The 23,197-nt window shown below is 46.9% G+C and overlaps 1 protein-coding gene across 4 annotated transcripts in view; it reads right to left on the bottom strand.

The window, feature by feature from the left end:
• Window positions 1-5,819: 5,819 nt before the first annotated feature.
• Window positions 5,820-23,197, bottom strand: part of LOC141239847 (beta-1,4-galactosyltransferase 4-like) — a 91,683-nt gene continuing 74,305 nt past the window's right edge. For all 4 annotated transcript variants that reach the window (XM_073668572.1, XM_073668573.1, XM_073668574.1 and 1 more), the window contains 2 exons: window positions 8,771-8,875; window positions 5,820-6,424 (listed from right to left, as the gene is read on the bottom strand). In XM_073668572.1, coding sequence (XP_073524673.1) covers window positions 6,289-6,424; window positions 8,771-8,875 — 241 coding nt within the window. In that variant the 3' untranslated portion in view covers window positions 5,820-6,288. The remainder of the gene's footprint in view (window positions 6,425-8,770; window positions 8,876-23,197) is intronic.

Below are 23,197 nucleotides of genomic sequence, written 5' to 3'. Positions count from 1 at the left end.
CGTCTATAAGACGCCCCCATTACTAACCACGTGGTAAAATGGTCGCCGCTTCTTCAATAAAAGACACGGTCAGAATAAAGTATTTTAATGAAATAAAAAAAATTGTAGAACCGTCTGTGTTTTATTACACGCCTCCGCATAGCCGTCGATCTCCTGAAAAAAAACGTAAAAAAACAAACAACAATACGATCACAACTGTCCCACAACGATCCGGATCATTTCTACAGCTGTGACATCAGCCATCACTGATATCACAGCTGTAGAATACAACACTGTATACTGACAGGGGTGTAAAATCACCCCCTGTCAGTATACAGGCTGCATCAGCTGAAGATGAGCTGATGAGCCCTGGTGAGCTAGAGACCGTAGGAACCTTCTTGCGAAGGAACCCACGGTAAGCATCAGCTGATTACCGGCTTCATCAATCAGCTGATGGCCAAGTGACCAACAGCTGATTACTGCCGGAATAATTGTTGCGGAAACGCATTAAAACCTCATCGTGTGCATTCAGCCTTACTCCAACTAATGGTGAGATTGTTCCTTTCTCATATACAACCTCTGGCAAAAATTATGGAATCACCGGGCTCGGAGGATGTTCATTCAGTTGTTTAATGTTGTTGAAAAAAGCAGATCACAGACATGGCACAAAACTAAAGTCATTTTAAATGGCAACTTTATGGCTTTAAGAAACACTAAAAGAAATCAAGAAAAAAAATGTGGTACTCAGTAAGGGTAATTTTGTTCAGACCAAGCAGAGGGAAAAAATTATGGAATCACTCAATTCTGAGGAAAAAAATATGGAATCACCCTGCAAATTTTCATTTCCAAAACTAACACCTGCATCAAATTAGATCTGCTTGTTAGCCTGCATCTAAAAAAGGAGTGATCACACCTTGGAGAGCTGTTGCACCAAGTGGACTGACATGAATCATGGCTCCAACACGAGACCAAATACAAACAACATGGGAAGGTTGTGAAAGGTGAACATACTGGTAGACCAAGGAAGACATCAAAGCTTCAAGACCGGAAACTTAAAGCATTATGTCTCCAAAACAGGAAATACACAACAACACAAATGAGGAACGAATGGGAGGAAACTGGAGTCAATGTCTGTGACCGAAATGTAAGAAACCGCCTAAAGGAAATGGGATTTACATACAGAAAAGCTAAACAAAAGCCATCATTAACACCTAAACTGAAAAAAACAAGGTTACAATGGGCTAAGGAAAAGCAATCGTGGACTGTGGATGACTGGATGAAAGTCATATTCAGTGATGAATCGCGAATCTGCATTGGGCAAGGTGATGATGCTGGAACTTTTGTTTGGTGCCGTTCCAATGAGATTTATAAAGATGACTGCATGAAGAGAACATGCAAATTTCCAGTCATTGATGATATGGGGCTGCATGTCAGGTAAAGGTACTGAGGAGATGGCTGTCATTACATCTTCAATAAATGCCCAAGTTTACATTGATATTTTGGACAGTTTTCTTATCCCATCAATTGAAAGGATGTTTGGGGATGATTACATCATTTTTTAAGATGATAATGCATCCTGCCATAGAGCAAAAACTGTGAAAACATTCCTTGAAAGAAGACACATAAGGTCAATGTCATGGCCTGCAAATAGTCCGGATCTCAATCCAATTGAAAATCTTTGGTGAAAGTTGAAGAAAATGGTCCATGACAAGGCTCCAACCTGCAAAGCTGATCTGGCAACAGCAATCAGAGAAAGTTGGAGCCAGATTGATGAAGAGTACTGTTTGTCACCCATTAAGTCCATGCCTCAGAGACTGCAAGCTGTTAGTAAAGCCAGAGGTGGTGCAACAAAATACTAGTGATGTATTGGAGTGTTCTTTCGTGTGTTTGTTTTTCATGATTCCATAATTTTTACCACAGAATTGAGTGATTCTATAATTTTTTCCCTCTGCTTGGTCTAAAAAAAATTACCCTTACTGAGTGCCACATTTTTTATTTTGATTTCTTTTAGTGTTTCTTAAAGCCCTAAAGTTGCCATTTGAAATGACTTTAGTTTTGTGCCATGTCTGTGATCTGCTTTTTTTCAACAACATTAAACAACTGAACGAACATCCTCCGAGCCCGGTGATTCCATAATTTTTGCCAGGGGTTGTATATGCTTTTGTTGTGTCACCATTACACTAATTAAGGTTATATAGGTAGGGAATATACCTCCTTCCTTTTTGTGGACGTAGCAATTACTCGTGTGTCGGTTATGTTTTTCTTTTTTTGGAAAATTGATAAGACAGCTTTATTCTTCGGGTCAGTACGTTTACAGCGGTACCACATTTATATTGTTTTTCTATGTTTTGGCGCTTCTACACAATAAAAAGTATTTTATAGAAAATATTTTTTTTTTCATCGCTTTATTCTGAGAGCTATAACTTTTTTATTTTTTGGCTGATGGAGCTGTATGGCGGCTTGTTTTTTTCAGGACAAGATGACGTTTTCAGCGGTACCATTTTTATTTACACTTGTCTTCTTGATCCCGTTTTATTCCATTTTTTGTTTGGCAGTATGATGATAAAGCATAATTTTTTTATTTTTTTTTACCGTGTTCACTAAAGGGGTTAACTAGTGGGACAGTTTTATAGGTCAGGTCGTGGCGATACCACATGTGTACTTTTATTGTTTTTTTTTTCATAATAATATTTATTTATGGGTACAGTGTATTTTTATTTTTTGGGATTATCTATTTCATGTTTTTTTTTTTCACTTTCTGACACTTTTTGAACTTTTACACTTTGTCCCACTATGAGACTTTCAATTTTTGCAGGCTGATCGTTTACATAGCATAGAGATGCAGCAACATCCCTGTGCTATACAGCCTGTCAGCGCTGCACAGGCAGAAGTTACGTTGATCGCACACCGGGCATGACCAAAGTAACTTCTTGCTGTATGGCGACCCGCTTGTGTGCGGGCACGATCACATATGTCAGAAAGGGGTTAATTTTACCTCAGAAACCAACCAGAGCTCAGCTTTCATTTTACCTCAGAAAGAAACCAACCAGAGCTCAGCTTTCATTTTACCTCAGAGACCAACCAGAGCTCAGCTTTCATTTTACCTCAGAAACCAACCAGAGCTCCGCTTTCATTTTACCTCAGAGACCAACCAGAGCTCAGCTTTCATTTTACCTCAGAAACCAACCAGAGCTCAGCTTTCATTTTACCTCAGAAACCAACCAGAGCTCAGCTTTCATTTTACCTCAGAGACCAACCAGAGCTCAGCTTTCAATTTACCTCAGAAACCAACCAGAGCTCAGCTTTCATTTTACCTCAGAAACCAACCAGAGCTCAGCTTTCATTTTACCTCAGAAACCAACCAGAGCTCAGCTTTCATTTTACCTCAGAGACCAACCAGAGCTCAGCTTTCAATTTACCTCAGAAACCAACCAGAGCTCAGCTTTCAATTTACCTCAGAAACCAACCAGAGCTCAGCTTTCATTTTACCTCAGAAACCAACCAGAGCTCAGCTTTCATTTTACCTCAGAAACCAACCAGAGCTCAGCTTTCATTTTACCTCAGAGACCAACCAGAGCTCAGCTTTCAATTTACCTCAGAAACCAACCAGAGCTCAGCTTTCATTTTACCTCAGAAACCAACCAGAGCTCAGCTTTCATTTTACCTCAGAGACCAACCAGAGCTCAGCTTTCATTTTACCCCAGAAACCAACCAGAGCTCAGCTTTCATTTTACCTCAGAAACCAACCAGAGCTCAGCTTTCATTTTACCTCAGAAACCAACCAGAGCTCAGCTTTCATTTTACCTCAGAAACCAACCAGAGCTCAGCTTCATTTTACCTCAGAAACCAACCAGAGCTCAGCTTTCATTTTACCTCAGAAACCAACCAGAGCTCAGCTTTCATTTTACCTCAGAGACCAACCAGACCTCAGCTTTCATTTTACCTCAGAAACCAACCAGAGATCAGCTTTCATTTTACCTCAGAAACCAACCAGAGCTCAGCTTTCATTTTACCTCAGAGACCAACCAGAGCTCAGCTTTCATTTTACCTCAGAGACCAACCAGAGCTCAGCTTTCAATTTACCTCAGAAACCAATTAGAGCTCAGCTTTCATTTTACCTCAGAGACCAACCAGAGCTCAGCTTTCATTTTACCTCAGAGACCAACCAGAGCTCAGCTTTCAATTTACCTCAGAAACCAACCAGAGCTCAGCTTTCATTTTACCTCAGAGACCAACCAGAGCTCAGCTTTCAATTTACCTCAGAAACCAATTAGAGCTCAGCTTTCATTTTACCTCAGAGACCAACCAGAGCTCAGCTTTCAATTTACCTCAGAAACCAACCAGAGCTCAGCTTTCATTTTACCTCAGAGACCAACCAGAGCTCAGCTTTCAATTTACCTCAGAAACCAACCAGAGCTCAGCTTTCATTTTACCTCAGAAACCAATTAGAGCTCAGCTTTCATTTTATCTCAGAAACCAACCAGAGCTCAGCTTTCATTTTACCTCAGAAACCAACCAGAGCTCAGCTTTCATTTTACCTCAGAAACCAACCAGAGCTCAGCTTTCATTTTACCTCAGAAACCAACCAACCAGACCTCAGCTTTCATATTACCTCAGAAACCAACCAGAGCTCAGCTTTCATTTTACCTCAGAAACCAACCAGAGCTCAGCTTTCATATTACCTCAGAAACCAACCAGAGCTCATATTTCATTTTACCTCAGAAACCAACCAGAGCTCAGCTTTCATTTTATCTCAGAAACCAACCAGAGCTCAGCTTTCATTTTACCTCAGAAACCAACCAGAGCTCAGCTTTCATTTTACCTCAGAAACCAACCAGAGCTCAGCTTTCATTTTACCTCAGAAACCAACCAACCAGAGCTCAGCTTTCATATTACCTTAGAAACCAACCAGAGCTCAGCTTTCATATTACCTCAGAAACCAACCAGAGCTCAGCTTTCATTTTACCTCAGAAACCAACCAGAGCTCAGCTTTCATTTTACCTCAGAAACCAACCAGAGATCAGTATATGAAATAATCCAGGTCATCATTTCTTTTCCTGTCAATCGGACAATTCTCTGTGGAAGGCAGTAGTGATTTGTGTGTCTCTTATGGCGTATTGTGATAGTGGAGGCCGATGTACATACAGGCTCATTCCCAGAAACACACGATTGTTCTGCTGCTCAGTGTCCAGATGATGCTGACAGACAGGAGGAGGATCGTAGCGGCTTTGGTCTGGCTGCCACCAAATATCAATGTGGCCCCCGGACCTGCAAATCGTTTTGCTGAATGTTAATATGAAGACATCTGTGAAATTAGGAAAAATTAGAATCAATTTAACAGTTTAGAAAATCGTTCTGGGCCTTACATTGCTTTTTCATGGGTCGGTCAGCTACTCAATTACATTAAAAACTAGAAGAGGAGAAGATAGCTACTTCCTCTATGACATAAAGAAATGGTGAGAACTTGTCTCTGACGGATGAATACACACCTCGTCACCGATACTCAGGGGCGGACATGTCATTGGTGTAAACTGTGCAACCTTACAGGGGCCCAAGAGGTAAGGGGCCCCACTTCCACCTTCAAATCATCAAGTAGCTTCTGTCAGATACACAGATAGGGGCCCCTATACTGTTCTTGCACAGGGGATCTTTTCGACTGTGTCCACCATTGCCGATACTGAATCACATTTCATTTTCAACTGTGACCCAATGACAGAAAAAGCCACTCGATGTCAGCCAACATGGCGGATCATATCTGTCACACAACGACCCCTCACCCCCCGACACCAAGGAGAAAAATAAGAACAGACACAAACAAAAGGAAATGGCAGAGAAGAGCCTTTGTTTTCCAAACTCTTTAAAACAAAGAAAAAATATATATATTCTCCAAAATGACCACATACTTAATTATCTATTTTTTTTTTACAAGAGAAAAGGTCATAAATAAGCGAGTGAGAGAACACCGGAGTAACAAAAATCTGGAATGTGATTTCTTTCGAATCTAAATATTCGTCTTGTCGTACAAACATCCGTCTGAATAAAGCTTTGATTGTTCTACAGTAAGAAAGTTATAAGTTGAGGCTCGGGTGGGCAGTGCTGGGGTCCTAACGCCCAGGTGTACTCTAAACGATCCTTGATGGCGGACAGTCTGGTATTTATTACTGGGACGTGTACGAGACTTGCCCCCTCACGTTACCATCAGTCCGGGAACTGCGCTCGTTTCAGCAGTTGATAAATTATTCATTAACGGCATAACTGGTGAAGTTCGCGGTGGTCCCCGACTCGGCACAGGTGAGTTCGGTTTTCTGGCTAGTGTTGCGGTTTTCCGATATCAACGGTGATGTTGATGTACAGAGGCTCATGTGTGATGGACAGCAGCTGGTAGGAGCAGGAGTTCAGTCCGTCTGTCTTCCACACCTTGGACGCTTTCTTGAGTAACTGCATCCTGCGAGAGATATTGTATATAAATACCGATATACTATAACACACACATGCAATGATCTTGCTGCCACAACTGGGGGGGGGTAATCTGTTTATGGTTCCTATTGACCTGTAAGCAGATTATTTTCACATCGCTACCTCGTGTTATCTTTTTTAATAATATACAACCCCTGGCAAAAATTATGGAATCACCGTGCTCGGAGGATGTTCATTCAGTTGTTTAATGTTGTTGAAAAAAAAGCAGATCACAGACATGGCACAAAACTAAATGGCAACTATAGGGCTTTAAGAAACAGTAAAAGAAATCAAGCTTAAAAATGTGGTACTCAGTAAGGGTAATTTTTCTTCAGACCAAGCAGAGGGAAAAAATTATGGAATCACTCAATTCTGAGGAAAAAATGATGGAATCGTGAAAAACAAACACACAAAAGAACACTCCAATACATCACTAGTATTTTGTTGCACCACCTCTGGCTTTAATACCAGATTGCAGTATCTGAGGCATGGACTTAATGGGTGACAAACAGTACTCTTCATCAATCTGGCTCCAACTTTCTCTGATTGCTGTTGCCAGATCAGCTTTGCAAGTTGGAGCCATGTCATGGACCATTTTCTTCAACTTACACCAAAGATTTTCAATTGGATTGAGATCCGGACTATTTGCAGGCCATGACATTGACCTTATGTGTCTTCTTTCAAGGAATGTTTTCACAGTTTTTGATCTATGGCAGGATGCATTATCATCTTGAAAAATGATGTCATCATCCCCAAACATCCTTTCAATTGATGGGATAAGAAAACTGTCCAAACTATCAATGTAAACTTGGGCATTTATTGAAGATGTAATGACAGCCATCTCCCCAGTGCCTTTACCTGACATGCAGCCCCATATCATCAATGACTGTGGAAATTTTCATGTTCTCTTCATGCAGTCATCTTTATAAATCTCATTGGAACGGCACCAAACAAAAGTTCCAGCATTATCACCTTGCCCAATGCAGATTCGCGATTCATCACTGAATATGACTTTCACCCAGTCATCCACAGTCCACGATTGCTTTTCCTTAGCCATTGTAACCTTGTTTTTTTCTGTTTAGGTGTTAATGATGGCTTATGTTTAGCTTTTCTGTATGTAAATCCCAGTTTGGTCACAGACATTGACTCCAGTTTCCTCCCATTCGTTCCTCATTTGTTTTGTTGTGCATTTCCTGTTTTGGAGACATATTGCTTTAAGTTTCCGGTCTTGAAGCTTTGATGTCTTCCTTAGTCTACCAGTGGGTTTGCCTTTAACAACCTTCCCATGTTGTTTGTAATTGGTCCAAATTTTAGACACAACTGACTGTGAACAACCAACATCTTTTGCAACATTGCGTGATGATTTACCTTCTTTTAAGAGTTTGATAATCCTCTCCTTTGTTTCAATTGACATGTCTCGTGTTGGAGCCATGATTCATGTCAGTTCACTTGGTGCAACAGCTCTCCAAGGTGCGATCACTCCTTTTTAGATGCAGACTAATGAGCAGATCTAATTTGATGCAGGTGTTAGTTTTGGAAATGAAAATTTACAGGGTGATTCCATAATTTTTTCCTCAGAATTGAGTGATTCCATAATTTTTTCCCCTCTGCTTGGTCTGAAAAAAATTACCCTTACTGAGTACCACATTTTTAATCTTGATTTCTTTTAGTGTTTCTTAAAGCCCTAAAGTTGCCAATTGAAATGACTTTAGTTTTGTGCCATGTCTGAATCTGCTTTTTTGCAACAACATTAAACAACTGAATGAACATCCTCCGAGCCCGGTGATTCCATAATTTTTGCCAGGGGTTGTATATGGAAGGGTGTAAAAATAGTAGTATAAATTGCGCTATTATTTCAGCAGTGTATGGGTGTATTTATTTATGCAATGAGCGGCACTATATTTTTGCAGTATATGGTGGTAGTTGAGCTGTACAGCAGTTACTTAGCCAAAGTATGGCACAGTTATTTAGGCACTGTACTGTACGGGATTTATACATTGGCACTATATGAAATCATTATTTGTACACTGTATGATGGATCACCATTGTATCAAAAGGTCCCCCACAAGCAATCAACATGCAGGATTTTTTGAGAAAGAAGAGATGACTCTTTTCCACCACTTTAATCATCTATACAATCATGGTGACCTCATGTCCCCTTCATGTGCGGTGTCTAACAGCTGCGACACATGCAGCCGCAGCGGCCCAAACAGAGAAGCCGAGCACACCGAAACTACTTGGCGAGCACCCGAGGGTGCTTGTTTAAAGGGTTAAACGAGCACGCTCGCTCAACACTAATCACTATATATATTAGACGTATAACTGATGAACTCACCTTTCCTTGTTGACTTCATTCCCTGCATCTCTGGTATGAAAAACCATGGTGTATCTGGCTATTTCTGGGGGAGGCCGAACTACCACCATCTTTTCAAATTGCACCCTGGAATTATGTAAGTAGATGCATGAGCAGATATATGTTAAATAGAACTGTAAATTACATCACTAATATAGTAATCGTGTTCTTATACAGTACACACCAAAAGTTTGGACACACCTTCTCATTTAAAGATTTTTCTGTATTTTCATGACTATGAAAATTGTACATTCACATGAAGGCATCAAAACTATGAATTAACACATGTGGAATTATATACTTAACAAAAAAGTGTGAAACAACTGAAAATATGTCTTATATTCTAGGTTCTTCAAAGTAGCCACCTTTTGCTTTGATGACTGCTTTGCACACTCTTGCCATTCTCTTGATGAGCTTCAAGAGGTAGTCACCGGAAATGGTTTTCACTTCACAGGTGTGCCCTGTCAGGTTTAAGAAGTGGGATTTCTTGCCTTATAAATGGGGTTGGGACCATCAGTAGTGTTGTGCAGAAGTCAGGTGGATACACAGCTGATAGTCCTACTGACTAGACTGTTAGAATTTGTATTATTGCAAGAAAAAAAGCAGCTAAGTAAAGAAAAATGAGTGGCCATCATTACTTTAAGAAATGAAGGTCAGTCAGTCCGAAAAATTGGGCAAACTTTGAATGTGTCCCCAAGTGCAGTTGCAAAAACCATCAAGCGCTACAAAGAAACTGGCTCACATGAGGACCGCCCCAGGAAAGGAAGACCAAGAGTCACCTCTGCTTCTGAGGATAAGTTTATCTGAGTCACCAGCCTCAGAAATTGCAGGTTAACAGCAGCTCAGATTAGAGACCAGGTCAATGCCACACAGAGTTCTAGCAGCAGACACATCTCTTCAACAACTGTTAAGAGGAGACTTTGTGCAGCAGGCCTTCATGGTAAAATAGCTGCTAGGAAATCGCTGCTAAGGACAGGCAACAAGCAGAAGAGACTTGTTTGGGCTAAAGAACACAAGGAATGGACATTAGACCAGTGGAAATCTGTGCTTTGGTCTGATGAGTCCAAATTTGAGATCTTTGGTTCCAACCACCGTGTATTTGTGCGACGCAGAAAAGGTGAACGGATGGACTCTACATGCCTGGTTCCTACCGTGAAGCATGGAGGAGGAGGTGTGATGGTGTGGGGGTGCTTTGCTGGTGACACTGTTGGGGATTTATTCAAAATTGAAGGCATACTGAACCAGCATGGCTACCACAGCATCTTGCAGCGGCATGCTATTCCATCCGGTTTGCGTTTAGTTGGACCATCATTTATTTTTCAACAGGACAATGACCCCAAACACACCTCCAGGCTGTGTAAGGGCTGAGCAGAGCAAAAGGTGGCTACTTTGAAGAACCTAGAATATAAGACATATTTTCAGTTGTTTCACACTTTTTTGTTAAGTATATAATTCCACATGTGTTAATTCATAGTTTTGATGCCTTCAGTGTGAATGTACAATTTTCAAAGTCATGAAAATACAGAAAAATCTTTAAATGAGAAGGTGTGTCCAAACTTTAGTCTGTACTGTAGATGGGGGCAGTATTATAGTAGTTAAATTCTTGTACATAGGAGCAGTATTATAGTAAAACACAAGAGGGATTAAGCTCTCAAGTCAGCTCACCTTCGGGATGTCCGCTGCACGGATCCGCGGTGCAACAGGAGTAAGTAGAAAAACAAGGATTCCAGCAGCAGGTAGGTCCGTGAATTGCAAAGTTTATTGAAGCATATAAAAATCTTTAAAACCTTCACCCTCCACCACCTATAAGATTAAAAAAATGTGGCATACGCGTTTCAGATGTATGTCCTTATTTCCTGCACTGCAGTGAATAAGGACATGCATCCGAAACGCGTATGCTAGATCTTTTAATCCTATAGGTGGTGGAGGGTGAAGGTTTTATAGATTTTTATATGCTTCAATAAACTTTGCAATTCACGGACCTACCTGCTGCTGGAATCCTTGTTTTTCTACTTACTCCTGATGCACCGCGGATCCGTGCAGCAGACGTCCCGAAGGTGAGCTGACTTGAGAGCTTAATCCCTCTTGTGTTTTACTATAATACTGCTCCTATGTACAAGAATATAACTAGTATAATACTGCTCCTATGTACAAGAATATAACTAGTATAATACTGCTCCTATGTACAAGAATATAACTACTATAATACTGCTCCTATGTACAAGAATATAACTACTATAATACTGCTCCTATGTACAAGAATATAACTACTATAATACTGCTCCCTATGTACAAGAATATAACTACAGTGGGTACGGAAAGTATTTAGACCCTTTAAATTTTTCACTCTTTGGTTCATTTCAGCAATTTGGTAAATTCTAAAAAGTTAATTTTTTTTCTCATTAAAGTACACTCTGCACCCCATCTTGACTGAAAAAAACAGAAATGTAGAAATTTTTGCAAATTTATTAAAGAAAAACTGAAATATCACATGGTCATAAGTATTCAGACCCTTTGCTCAGACACTCATATTTAAGTCACATGCTGTCCATTTCCTTGTGACCCTCCTTGAGATGGTTCTACTCCTTCACTGGAGTCCAGCTGTGTTTAATTAAACTGACAGGACTTGATTTGCAAAGGCACACACCTGTTTATATAAGACCTCACAGCTCACAGTGCATGTCAGACCAAATGAGAATCAAATGAGCTCAAAGGAACTGCCCAAGGAGCTCAGAGACAGAATTGTGGCTAGGCCCAGATCTGGCCAAGGTTACAAAAGAATTTCAGCATTGCTCAAGGTTCCTAAGAGCACAGTGGCCTCCATAATCCTTAAATGGAAGAAGTTTGGGACCACCAGAAGTCTTCCTAGACCTGGCCATCCAGCCAAACTGAGCAATCGTGGGAGAAGAGCCTTGGTGAGAGAGGTAAAGAAGAACCCCAAGATCACTGCAGCCCTCCACCAGTCGGGTCTTTATGGCAGAGTGGCCCGACGGAAGTTTCTCCTCAGGGCAAGACATGTGAAAGCCCGCATAGAGCCTGCTCAAAAACACATGAAGGACTCGCAGACTATGGGAAATAAGGTTCTCTGATCTGATGAGATGAAGATAGAACTTTTTGGTGATAATTCCAAGCGGTATGTGTGGAGAAAACCAGGCACTGCTCATCACCTGCCCAATACAATCCCAACAGTGAAACATGGTGGTGGCAGCTGTTACGCCCACGCCCAGACTGACTGACGTGAGCGTGGTTAGTGGTCCCAATGGGCCACGAACCGAGGAGTGCATGGAGGGGCGTGACTAGGGGCCTCACCAGATCCGAACACACGGCGGCTTAATCGGCTCCGTGGTCCAAGGAGGGACATGGGAGGTGGCCCAGGTGCTACTCCAGGTCAGACCTTGGTCACAGCTGTTGACCCACACTGGGGAATGAGGGAACGGGCAGGCACGGCTGGTATGCAGACAGGTGGGTACTGGCAGGCACGGCTGGTATGCAGACAGGTGGGTACTGGCAGGCACGGCTGGTATGCAGACAGGCGGGTACTGGCAGGCACGGCTGGTATGCAGACAGGTGGGTACTGGCAGGAAATGCAGGCTGGATAGGGACCAGTACAGACTGGGATACAGGAACAGAGCCGCAGGTGCAGTGGACGAGCAGAGCGAAACCGCGGGTGCGGGGGACAAGCAGAGCAGAACGAAACAGGAGGTGCAGAGGGCAAGCAGAGCAGAGCGAAACCGCAGGTGCGGAGGGCAAGAAGAGCAGAGCGAAATCGCAGGTGCGGAGGGCAAGCAGAGCAGAGCGAAACCGCAGGTGCGGAGGGCAAGCAGAGAAGAGCGAAACCGCAGGTGCGGAGGGCAAGCAGAGCGAAACCGCAGGTGCGGAGGGCAAGTAGAGCAGAGCGAAACCGCAGGTGCGGAGGGCAATCAGAGCAGAGCGAAACCGCAGGTGCGGAGGGCAATCAGAGCAGAGCGAAACCGCAGGTGCGGAGGGCAAGCAGAGCAGAGCGAAACCGCAGGTGCGGAGGGCAAGCAGAGAAGAGCGAAACCGCAGGTGCGGAGGGCAAGCAGAGCGAAACCGCAGGTGCGGAGGGCAAGTAGAGCAGAGCGAAACCGCAGGTGCGGAGGGCAATCAGAGCAGAGCGAAACCGCAGGTGCGGAGGGCAATCAGAGCAGAGCGAAACCGCAGGTGCGGAGGGCAAGCAGAGCAGAGCGAAACCGCAGGTGCGGAGGGCAAGCAGAGAAGAGCGAAACCGCAGGTGCGGAGGGCAAGCAGAGCGAAACCGCAGGTGCGGAGGGCAAGTAGAGCAGAGCGAAACCGCAGGTGCGGAGGGCAAGCAGAGAAGAGCGAAACTGCAGGTGCGGAGGGCAAGCAGAGCGAAACCGCAGGTGCGGAGGGCAAGTAGAGCAGAGCTAAACCGCAGGTGCGGAGGGCAATCAGAGCAGAGCGAAACCGCAGGTGCGGAGGGCAATCAGAGCAGAGCGAAACCGCAGGTGCGGAGGGCAAGCAGAGCAGAGCGAAACTGCAGGTGCGGAGGGCAAGCAGAGAAGAGCGAAACCGCAGGTGCGGAGGGCAAGCAGAGCGAAACCGCAGGTGCGGAGGGCAAGTAGAGCAGAGCGAAACCGCAGGTGCGGAGGGCAATCAGAGCAGAGCGAAACCGCAGGTGCGGAGGGCAATCAGAGCAGAGCGAAACCGCAGGTGCGGAGGGCAAGCGAGGCAGAACAGAGCAGAGCGTAACCGCAGAGCAGAAGGTGCAGGCAGACAGGACAGGGCTCTGTTCACATGGAACAGACTGGGAAACACAGGAAGATAGCTAGAACACAGGAGGTATAGACGGAGGCAGGGAAACGGGACAAGCAGAACCAGATACACACAAGGGACTTGCAATGAAGTAACGAGTGGACACAAAACTCACAAACAGAAGTACAGAGACAACGAGTTGGGGTTAGGTGCAGGTTCAGACACTGCAGGAAAAGGAAAGGATCGGACATAGAGACAAACAGGTAACGGGCTAGGATACTGTTCAGACAGGAACTGAACCTGGAACAAGATACAGGAACGAGCCTGGGTACTCAGCCCCCAGCGTGGCGGAAACAGACAAGATACAGGACAGGACCTGGCAACTCAGTTTCACAGAACACACTAAAAGAAAGTGTTGCTCAGGCACCTCCTAATGGGTGGAGGGGGTTTAAGTATCCAGTGACTCACAGCAATAGGCTGGGGACGCATTAGGACTGGGCACACTAACTTTAAGAATCAGGAAGTAACAGGGCTGCCGCCCTAAGCAATTAGACAAGAGACATGCACACAGCAAGTAATGGAGCAAAGTGTGCAGCCTGGACTGATAGGTAAGTTGGCGGTCTTGCATGGTGGGAGATGGTAAGCTATGCCAGCACGCCGCCAGGGATGTTACAGCAGCATCATGCTATGGGGCTGTTTTTCAGCTGCAGGGACAGGATGACTGGTTGCAATTGAAGGAAACAAGAATGCGGCCAAGTACAGAGATATCCTGGATGAAAACCTCTTCCAGAGTGCTCTGGACCTCAGACTTGGCCGAAGATTCACCTTCCAACAAGACAATGACCCTAAGCACACAGCTAAAATAACAAAGGAGTGGCTTCAGAACAACTCTGTGACCATTCTTGACTGGCCCAGCCAGAGCCCTGACCTAAACCCAATTGTGCATCTCTGGAGAGACCTGAAAATGGCTGTCCACCAACGTTCACCATCCAACCTGACGGAACTGGAGAGGATCTGCAAGGAAGAATGGGAGAGGATCCCCAAATCCAGGTGTGAAACTTGTTGCATCGTTGCATCATTCCCAAGAAGACTCATGGCTGTACTAGCTCAAAAGGGTGCGTCTACTCAATACTGAGCAAAGGGTTTGAATACTTATGACCATGTGATATTTCAGTTTTTCTTTTTTAATAAATTTACAAAAATGTCTACATTTCTGTTTTTTTTTTCAATCAAGATGGGTTGCAGAATGTACTAAAATGAGAAAAAATGAACTTTTTAGAATTTACCAAATGGCTGCAATGAAACAAAGAGTGAAAAATTTAAAGGGGTCTGAATACTTTCCGTACCCACTGTACTATAATACTGCCCCTATGTACAAGAACATAACTACTATAATACTGCTCTTATGTACAAGAATATAACTACTATAATACTGCCCCCTATGTACAAGAATATAACTACTGTAATACTGCTCCTATATACAAAAATAAAACTACTATAATACTGCCCCTCTGTATCAATGAAAATAGATACTATGAGGGTTGATAATTATACAACCCCAGTTATAAAAAGAACATAGGACACAGATCTGATGTTGAATGTTGGCCATTTTTCCATTTGATTTGAAATAATAACTCATTTAGAAATTGATAGCAGGAATCACCCAAACTCTTATTCTGCGGAGCCACGCTTCTGTGATGGATGCAGTATGTGGTTTACCATTGTCTTGATGAAATACACTAGATCTTTCCTGAAATAGACATTGTCTAGAAGAAGCAGATGTTGTTCTACCCACTATATATAATGCTCAGTATTGATGGCGCCTTTCAAGTGTGCACTGTCCATGTCATAGGCACTAATGCAGCCCGAACCATCAGAGCTGTGAACTGTATGCTGATAACAAGCTGGATGGTCCCTCTCCTCAATAACAAGCTGGATGGTCCCTCTCCTCCTGAGTCAACAGGTGTCTGTGGTTTCCATAAATAATTTCACATTTTGATTCATCCAAGTGCGACACAGGTAGTTTAGATGCAGTGACACAGAAACACAGAGCAGCCAGTACAGGGTTAATAAACAGGGGGGATTTATTGTAACAGGGTCAATCTGCACGCAGGGAGTAACAGGGGAAATATGGGGACAACAAGGGAAGTAGCAGGTAACAGGCTATAATCGACAATCCACAGTTTGGCTAGATGTAGCAGGGTCGAAACCGTTGTAATCGGCAGTTTTACACTTAGCTGATTCTTGTTCCCCACAAGGCAGTTGCCGGCTGATGCCGGTATTTTCTTCTAGCTTCCCCGCCTAAACAATGCTCCGTCTTCTGGCGGCAGCGGGCGGTCTCCGGTTTGACACGCTGAGCCCCTAGTCCATAACACTGCACCTCACTTGCTCGGCTCCAAGGACCCAGCGTCTCTTCTCCCTCTAGTCGGGTTTGACTCCAACTGTCAACTGCCTGCTTTCCCATGCAAACCTCCTTTTTCTCCCTCTTTCTAGACACGCCCTCAGCTCCCTGGTCACCTGAATCCTGAGCTCTGGTCACGCCCCCAGCTTCCTGGTCACCTTACTCCTGTGCTCTCAGTCTGTCTTCCCCCTGCAACCAGAGGCACGGCCCCGGCAGTTCCGGATCCCTTGTTCTGAAAGTACTTACACCCCGGTCTTCCCCCTTACACGACCACAGATCAGTTTTTAATTTTTCCTCAGTCCATTATAAATGAGCTATCGCTCAGAGAAGACGGCAGCGTTTCTGGATTGTGCTGATATACAGCTCCTTCTTTGTTTGATGGAGCTTCAATTTACATTTGAGTACTGTAGAATGACCTATGATCACACACAATAATTTCTAGAAGTTTTCCTGAGCCAATTCAGTGATTTGCACGACCGAATCATGCAAGTGTTTAATGCAGTGCTGCCTGAGTGCCCGGAAATCGCAGGCATCCGATATTGACCGTCAGCCTTGTCCTTTGTGCACATGGATTTCTCCACAATCTCTGAATCTCGTAATGATATTATGTGCTGTAAATGGTGTATATAGATTTAAAGTCTTTGAAATTTTACGTTGAGGAACATTTTTCTGAAATTATTCCACAATATTTAGCCTCAGTTTTTCACAGATTGGTGAACTTCTGACCATCTTTGCTTTGGAGAGACTCATCCTTTCCAACAAGCTCTTTTTATTCACAGTCATGTGACTTTGAAAACTGACCTTCCAGCTGTTTTTCATTAGTAGCACTTAATTTTTCATTCACCTTCTGATCTGTGTTCGATAAGAGATTTCCAAATAATTGCATTCTTCTTTTGTTAACATTTTATACTGCGGCCAAACTTTTTTTGGGTGCCCACAACATACGATCAGTAAAGATAATAGCTATATATAAATACTTCTCTTTCATCATTCTGATATTTCACTTCTTGCCGTGACTCACCAGATGCCATACTGGAATCGTATTGGCAAACAACGGCAGCAATTTGAGTAGTTTTTTTTTTTTAGACCTTTATCTATTATACTAGATGGTGGCCCGATTCTAACGCATCGGGTATTCTAGAATATGTATGCGGCCGACCGGGCGCGACTAATCAGCGAAGCAGTGTTTAAATGGGTTGTGCACTACTTTAAATTAACCCCCCAATGTATCCCCCCGGGGCCCCTAATGAATTTTGGAGGATCGGGGAGCGAGGCCGCCGGTCGGGGTACTTCTGCGAGCAGCCGGGACATGACCGGCTAGCACAGGGTGAGCATGTGAGGGGGAGCGTGGGAGGGTGAGCGTGGGAGGGTGAGAATGTGAGGGTGAGAATGTGAGGGTGAGCGTGGGAGGGTGAGAATGTGAGGGTGAGTGTGGGATGGTGAGAATGTGAGGGTGTGAGGGTGAGCGTGGGAGCGGGTGTGAGGGTGAGCGGGTGTGAGGGTGAGCGTGGGAGCGTGTGAGGGTGAGCGTGGGAACGTGAGAATGTGAGCGTCCGAGGGTGAGCGTCCGAGGGTGAGCGTCCGAGGGTGAGCGTCCGAGGGTGAGCGTCAGACAGTGAGCGTCAGACAGTGAGCGTCAGACAGTGAGCGTTAGACAGTGAGCGTTAGAGCATCTGAGGGTGAGAGTCTGAGGGTGAGAGTCTGAGGGTGAGAGTCTGAGGGTGAGAGTCTGAGGGTGAGAGTCTGAGGGTGAGAGTCTGAGGGTGAGAGTCTGAGGGTGAGAGTCTGAGGGTGAGAGTCTGAGGGTGAGAGTCTGAGGGTGAACGTCAGACAGTGAGCGTTAGAGCGTCTGAGGGTGAGAGTCAGAGGGTGAGAGTCAGAGGGTGAGAGTCAGAGGGTGAGAGTCAGAGGGTGAGAGTCAGAGGGTGAGAGTCAGAGGGTGAGAGTCAGAGGGTGAGCGTCAGAGGGTGAGCGTCAGAGGGTGAGCGTCAGAGGGTGAGCGTCAGAGGGTGAGCCGCTAACGGCCGCCATCTTGTTCTGAAATCCCACGTCGCTGATTGGCCGCGGCCGAACTAATCAGCGACGTGGGATTTCCTGGACAGACAGACAGAAGAGATAAAACAATTATATATATAGATTAGGACTTAATACATCCATTAAAGGTAGAGGGGTAGTGGAGACAGAGAGTACAGCGATTTCCTCATCGAGCTCGTAAGCACGATGTTTGGTGGGTGAAATGTCGCGCTGGCGCCAGGCTTGTATAATTGCTCACAAGTAATGCGTATTGCGAGAAACACAGGTGGTCACACGACTACGGCACTAGCTTCATTTGATAAATTAGCATCCAATCGTTCTCTAATTGCACAGATAAAATAAAGGGCCTTTCAGTTTCTGAGGTGCATCTATTCAAGAGCACCACCCCACAAGAGGGGCACATACAGGGCACCAAGCCTCAATGCTCTCAAACTCAAAATGAAAAAAAATCATATAAAATCTTGTCTCAATTTACATAACCACAACCTTTATCTTCATGAGAACATCCACAAATATAGATAGCTCCATCTCCATTGCTAGCACCGACTAAGAAGATCTTACAGCTCTGCTTTTTTTTTTTTCAGGGGGCACTACACTCCTGTTTAAAGGGGCATTCCCATTTGACTATGTAGCACCCTGAGGATTCGGCTGCTACAGGGGTATTGCACCTCAAGCCAGAGGTGTGGTATTCCACTCCCGGGTAAGGATGGAGTGTGGAACTGAGCTCAGTAGGCTGCATGCACTACATACATCCCATTTCCGGGGGACAGATCAATGGTACTCCCACTAGGTATATGTACAGGTACGACAGTGTCTGTCCCTGGCTGGAGTGGGAGGGGGGTGGAACATCCCAGTAGTGTAGGGGCAGATAGGGGGAGCAGTCTGGGTAATGCTAGGAGCTCATTGGGTGCTGGTCACCTGAGCTCACACATAGAGGGAGTATATAAGGTGGGAACCATCTTAGATCAGGGTCAGACAGTCAGACAGGCAGACAGCTACCAGTCAGTCTGTGGTAGAGGGTCAAGCAGTCCTGGAAGAAGAGAGAGGAGAAGAGAAGGACCCAGAGGGGAAGAAGAGGGAACCCCAAGAGCCCAAATACAACCAGAAGGGTGAAGGGTTGGCACAAGGGTACCGGATCCCAAGCTGGTGGAGGGCACTAATCCTCAGCCAGAGACCGGAGGTTGTGGGCAGGATCTGCCACGACCCCCCACTAAATCCACTGCGAAGGCACACCGAGCATAGGGTCAGGGAACCCAGAGACAAGGGTTTTACCAACAAGAGGCCCGAGGGAGCCGGACATAAGTGGATCCCTGGTGGGGAAGGCCAGAGAAAAGGAACGTCAGAAAGGGAGCTCAGGATCACGCTCCAGAATTACCTGGGGGTTGGCCGAGTCCAGGACCTGGTGGACGCAGCACGGCTCGGGCGGTCACTCAAGGCCGGAGTGACCAGCACAACAGCAGTAAGTAAAAACCCTGAACTGCACAGCCCGACTCTGAGTCTGATTACCATCTTCACTGCACCACCACAACCACCATCCTCTACAACTGACCCCCTGAGGCTATACCCCTCCCGTTGGGGGTTATACTACCAGAAGCTGCACACACACCACCAGCCTCAGCGGACCCTGCTGCAGCGGCGGCCGTATTGACCGCAAATCAACGGGTGGCGTAGTCGACACTAAAGAACATCCAGCAACATCTGTAGGACTGCCACACACTGAGCTTGACACCCTGGGCACGGACCGGGTCACCGCCACTCGGAGACTACAACCCCCATCTGATCCGGCTCCGGGTATCCCCCAAACAACACTGGCCCAGGGGGCGCGTCAACTTTGGCGTAGTCGGCAGGATAACGTGCCCGCAACAACCGGGTACTGCGTGCCTGAAGAAAAGTTCACCGTTACCTCAAAAAGAAGTCTCCCGCCGGTTCCGGAGGGTCCCCGCCAACGGACCCCAACACAGGTCGTTTCCCGCCGGTTGTCCGCCATTTGCAGCTTTTTCCCGCCATCCATGGAGTTTCCCGCCACTGGGAGACGATTCCCGCCATTTCCAAAGATTTCCCGCCTTGGAAGAGCGGACGCCATTATGGGCGTGCCAGAGGGTGGCAAAAGGCCACCTCCCATCGTGGGCCAGGTCGAAGAATGGCGCCAAAAGCGGAAACCGCGCCCACCAACAGAGACTGTGATGCTGGAAGTGTCCATCAGCGTGAGAGAACTGCCCCTGGAACTGACAATCACAAAGTTGCCCCGGGACCACCCTCAATGTGGGCGGAGACGGAACAAAAGAGCGAAGATGGGTGCAGCCTGGAGGAGTCTGGAGAGAGCGCACCCGGAGACAAGAAGTCTGGAGAGGAGTCCAGAGAAAGCGTACCCGGAGATGGAGGGAGAGACAGGCAGCACCGACCCAGTGGTCAGGAGCCTGCTGCAAGCAACGACCCCACTAGGCTTAGTGGAGATCCTAGCACAGCTCCCCCGAGACCGGGAGTGTGCACAGACCGCGCTGGAGGGCCTCGCACGGAGGATGGCCCAGGTGCAGCAAGACACGCTGACGGAGTGGAGCCGTGAGATGGCCCTGCAGGCAAGAACCCGCCAGCAAAGCACGCCACCCGAGACGAGGAGACAGACCGCCTCTGAGGATGGCGCAGGAGGAATGAAGGCCGGAGACGGCGCCGAGGAGGGAGCTGAACGGACGGAGGCAGGTAAAGGGGACGTCTCTACCCCGAGCCGAGAAACCGTGTACCTGTCCCAGCTCCCCGTCGCAGAGCCCGAAATTCCCCCTGCCGTGCCCGTCGCTGCATCGTCACCGTGCCGGACTAGGCCTCAAGCAGAAGCCGCGGCCGCGACCCCTGTGACGTCACACGCCTCGACCCTGAGCGCGGCGAAGCAGGAAATACCATCGGCCTGGTCGCAAGGTCTAGTACCTCCGGGCGCCGCAATTCCAACAGCGCCCCCTACCTCCGCGGAGCCACCGGCCTGGTCGCAGGGCCGAGTACCCCCGGGCGCCGCCGTCCTTACGGTGCCCTTTACCTTTAGGGTGCCCCAAGCCTGGTCGCAAGGCCTGGTCGACCCGGGCGCCGCTACCATCAACGCGCCCTCAACATCTCGAGTGCCGCACCTGGGCGAAGATCTATTTGCCCAGCACACGTGCCCGGATGGGCAGCCCTTTGTATGGCCCGAGGAGTACTACCAACTGGAACTCCAAAGAGCAAGGCCCCTGTGCGAGCCCCTGATTCCGGCTCCGAAGCCCGTCAGGAGAACCCCGCTCCCGCTAGAAGAAGCACAATTCGAGTGGGACCCCACCGGAGGAGACCTCATGGGGTTCACTCAAGAAACGCGGGCAGCTGCAGCAGAGCGAGTGGAGTGCTGCCGCCAGCAGTTGGCAGCCTTCGAGCAAGAGCGGAAAGAGAGGCGGATCCGTGAGCAGCGGCTGCAGGAACAGAGCGCAGGGCAGAAGAGCCGGACCAGGAGGAACCCCCGTGCAGCTCATGGTCCCCGTACCACCGGGACTGTGATTAAATTCAACCTGCAGCATGGGTGGGGCTTCATAAAAGACCATCATACCCCCGGCGACGTCTTTGTAACCCGCAGAGACGTAGAAAGCCATCTGCCGGAGGGACACAGAGGTCGTGACCTGTACGTAGGGGACGAGGTCACGTTCACCCGGCACAAGTGTGCCAAGGACCCTACGCCCTCCATGTGCATCGCCTGACGGAGGAGGAGCTGCGGTGTGAGGAGGAGCAAGAGGACCCGGACGGGTCTGAAGACAAAGAAGGAGCAGGAGGACGCCGTCGTTAAAGTACGGTAAAGAGACTGTAAATAGTTACCCGTCGGGGTACAGTGAACTGTTGCTGCTTTAAATATGTCCCCGTTGGGACAAGAGTGAACTGTTAACCCGTGTGTCCCTTAATCCCACTGACCGAGGACTGAGAGCGGTCATTCCTTCCTTATACCTGGCCGAGGACTGAGAGCGGCCATATTTCCCCCTGTAAATAGTTGCGCTTTTTAAGGCGCCCCCTACTGGTTTTATAGGAAACCGTGTTTCTAAAAGAGACTGTCGCACTTTACCCGGTCACAAGTTGCACCGTGGCCGGAGGAGCAAGAGTGTTAACAAGAATATTGATATATATATATGATGTTTTATTTGTTTATGTTTTATGAAAAAAAAAAATTTTTTGTATGTTTGATGTTTTTATTCTCTTACAGCCCGAGGACGTGCTGTGATTTACCAGGGGGGAATGTAGCACCCTGAGGATTCGGCTGCTACAGGGGTATTGCACCTCAAGCCAGAGGTGTGGTATTCCACTCCCGGGTAAGGATGGAGTGTGGAACTGAGCTCAGTAGGCTGCATGCACTACATACATCCCATTTCCGGGGGACAGATCAATGGTACTCCCACTAGGTATATGTGCAGGTACGACAGTGTCTGTCCCTGGCTGGAGTGGGAGGGGGGTGGAACATCCCAGTAGTGTAGGGGCAGATAGGGGGAGCAGTCTGGGTAATGCTAGGAGCTCATTGGGTGCTGGTCACCTGAGCTCACACATAGAGGGAGTATATAAGGTGGGAACCATCTTAGATCAGGGTCAGACAGTCAGACAGGCAGACAGCTACCAGTCAGTCTGTGGTAGAGGGTCAAGCAGTCCTGGAAGAAGAGAGAGGAGAAGAGAAGGACCCAGAGGGGAAGAAGAGGGAACCCCAAGAGCCCAAATACAACCAGAAGGGTGAAGGGTTGGCACAAGGGTACCGGATCCCAAGCTGGTGGAGGGCACTAATCCTCAGCCAGAGACCGGAGGTTGTGGGCAGGATCTGCCACGACCCCCCACTAAATCCACTGCGAAGGCACACCGAGCATAGGGTCAGGGAACCCAGAGACAAGGGTTTTACCAACAAGAGGCCCGAGGGAGCCGGACATAAGTGGATCCCTGGTGGGGAAGGCCAGAGAAAAGGAACGTCAGAAAGGGAGCTCAGGATCACGCTCCAGAATTACCTGGGGGTTGGCCGAGTCCAGGACCTGGTGGACGCAGCACAGCTCGGGCGGTCACTCAAGGCCGGAGTGACCAGCACAACAGCAGTAAGTAAAAACCCTGAACTGCACAGCCCGACTCTGAGTCTGATTACCATCTTCACTGCACCACCACAACCACCATCCTCTACAACTGACCCCCTGAGGCTATACCCCTCCCGTTGGGGGTTATACTACCAGAAGCTGCACACACACCACCAGCCTCAGCGGACCCTGCTGCAG

Source organism: Phyllobates terribilis, unplaced genomic scaffold, assembly GCF_046119375.1.
Source record: "Phyllobates terribilis strain yellow unplaced genomic scaffold, ASM4611937v1 Scaffold_2__4_contigs__length_985480577, whole genome shotgun sequence".
Lineage (NCBI taxonomy): Eukaryota > Metazoa > Chordata > Amphibia > Anura > Dendrobatidae > Phyllobates > Phyllobates terribilis.
The sequence above is the reverse complement of the archived record's forward strand: the minus strand, read 5'-3'. Positions and strand labels throughout refer to the sequence as shown.